The following is a 1181-nucleotide window of genomic DNA, read 5'->3' as shown; positions in this document are numbered from 1 at the left end:
GTTCAGAAGAAGTGGAACAAGAACCAGAAACTGTAGAAGCCGAAGAAGAAAATGATGATGATGAAACACAACCACCCGAAGAACATGATCAGTACGAAACACAACCAGCTGAAGAAGAACATGACGAGGAAAATGTACAAGACGAAGAAGAAGAAGTCATTCCTAGCTTTGAGACACAAACACAGCAATCTGATAACCAAGTGAAGAAGACTAGAGGTCCAACTAAAATGCGAAAAGTGGCGAAACATATAGAGGACAAGGTAGATGTGGAGTTCAATTCTTTGGGAGAGCATGTTGGCCGTGGATTAGTGACACTGTCCTCATTCCTTGGTCCTCTTGTGAGAGAGCATGTGCCTGTATTGCTAGATGACTGGAGACATCTGGAAGAGAAAACAAAAGACGCTCTGTGGGAGGAAATACAGGTAATTCTGTTACCTATGTATATACATACACACGAGTTCAGTATTAATATGAATATTATGTACAGGGACGATTCAACTTGACAGAAGACTGGCAAAAGGATGTAGTCTTTAAGCAGATGGGTTGTTTGTGGAGGGCCTCTAAATCTAGACTCTCTTCCATAGTTAGAGCAGCAAAAAACAAGGCGCAACTACAGATAATTAAACCCAGCAACATACAATCGGTAACAGCTTGGAACAATTGGGTGAAAGGAAGATGTACTGCAGCTTTTCAGGTAACATTTTGTGTCTTGCGTATTTACATTTGGGTTATGTAAGTAACATTTATTAAAAAATGGTATTTGGTTTATGTAGGAACAAAGTAATAAGTACATGGAACTCAGGAAGGCTCAAATTCCCCACGCCACTAGTCGAAAAGGCATGAATCGGCTTGCAGAGGAGAAGGTATGTTTTACAATTTGAAATAATAATTGGTGTGTTATTGGGTTTATGAGATTTGATGACAACTACTTTATTTAACTTGTAGAAAAAAAACAGTTCTGATCCTAAGCTAGTCACTAGAACTAAGGTTTGGGTCGCTGGTCATACACATTCTGATGGAACACCCGTTCGTCAAGAATTTGCAGATACAATAGTAAGATTACTTGTAACAATAATATTGTTGGCTATAGAATACAATTTACATAACTTGTGTAATTTTTAATTGCAGGAGAAGATAAAGAGAATTGACAGTGAAATGGAATCAAGTTCAGCAGATAATAT

General features: G+C 38.1%; 1 protein-coding gene across 1 annotated transcript in view; it reads left to right on the top strand.

Annotated features, from left to right (window-relative positions):
- LOC106314324 overlaps positions 1 to 36 on the top strand; it is a 4908-nt gene extending 4872 nt beyond the window's left edge. The window contains exon 7 of the mRNA XM_013752216.1: positions 7 to 36. Within this exon, the coding sequence (XP_013607670.1) occupies positions 7 to 36 (30 nt within the window). The remainder of the gene's footprint in view (positions 1 to 6) is intronic.
- The last annotated feature ends 1145 nt before the right edge of the window (positions 37 to 1181 follow it).

Source organism: Brassica oleracea, chromosome C9, assembly GCF_000695525.1.
Source record: "Brassica oleracea var. oleracea cultivar TO1000 chromosome C9, BOL, whole genome shotgun sequence".
NCBI lineage: Eukaryota > Viridiplantae > Streptophyta > Magnoliopsida > Brassicales > Brassicaceae > Brassica > Brassica oleracea.
Note: the sequence above shows the minus strand (reverse complement) of the source record. Positions and strands in the feature narration are given on the sequence as shown.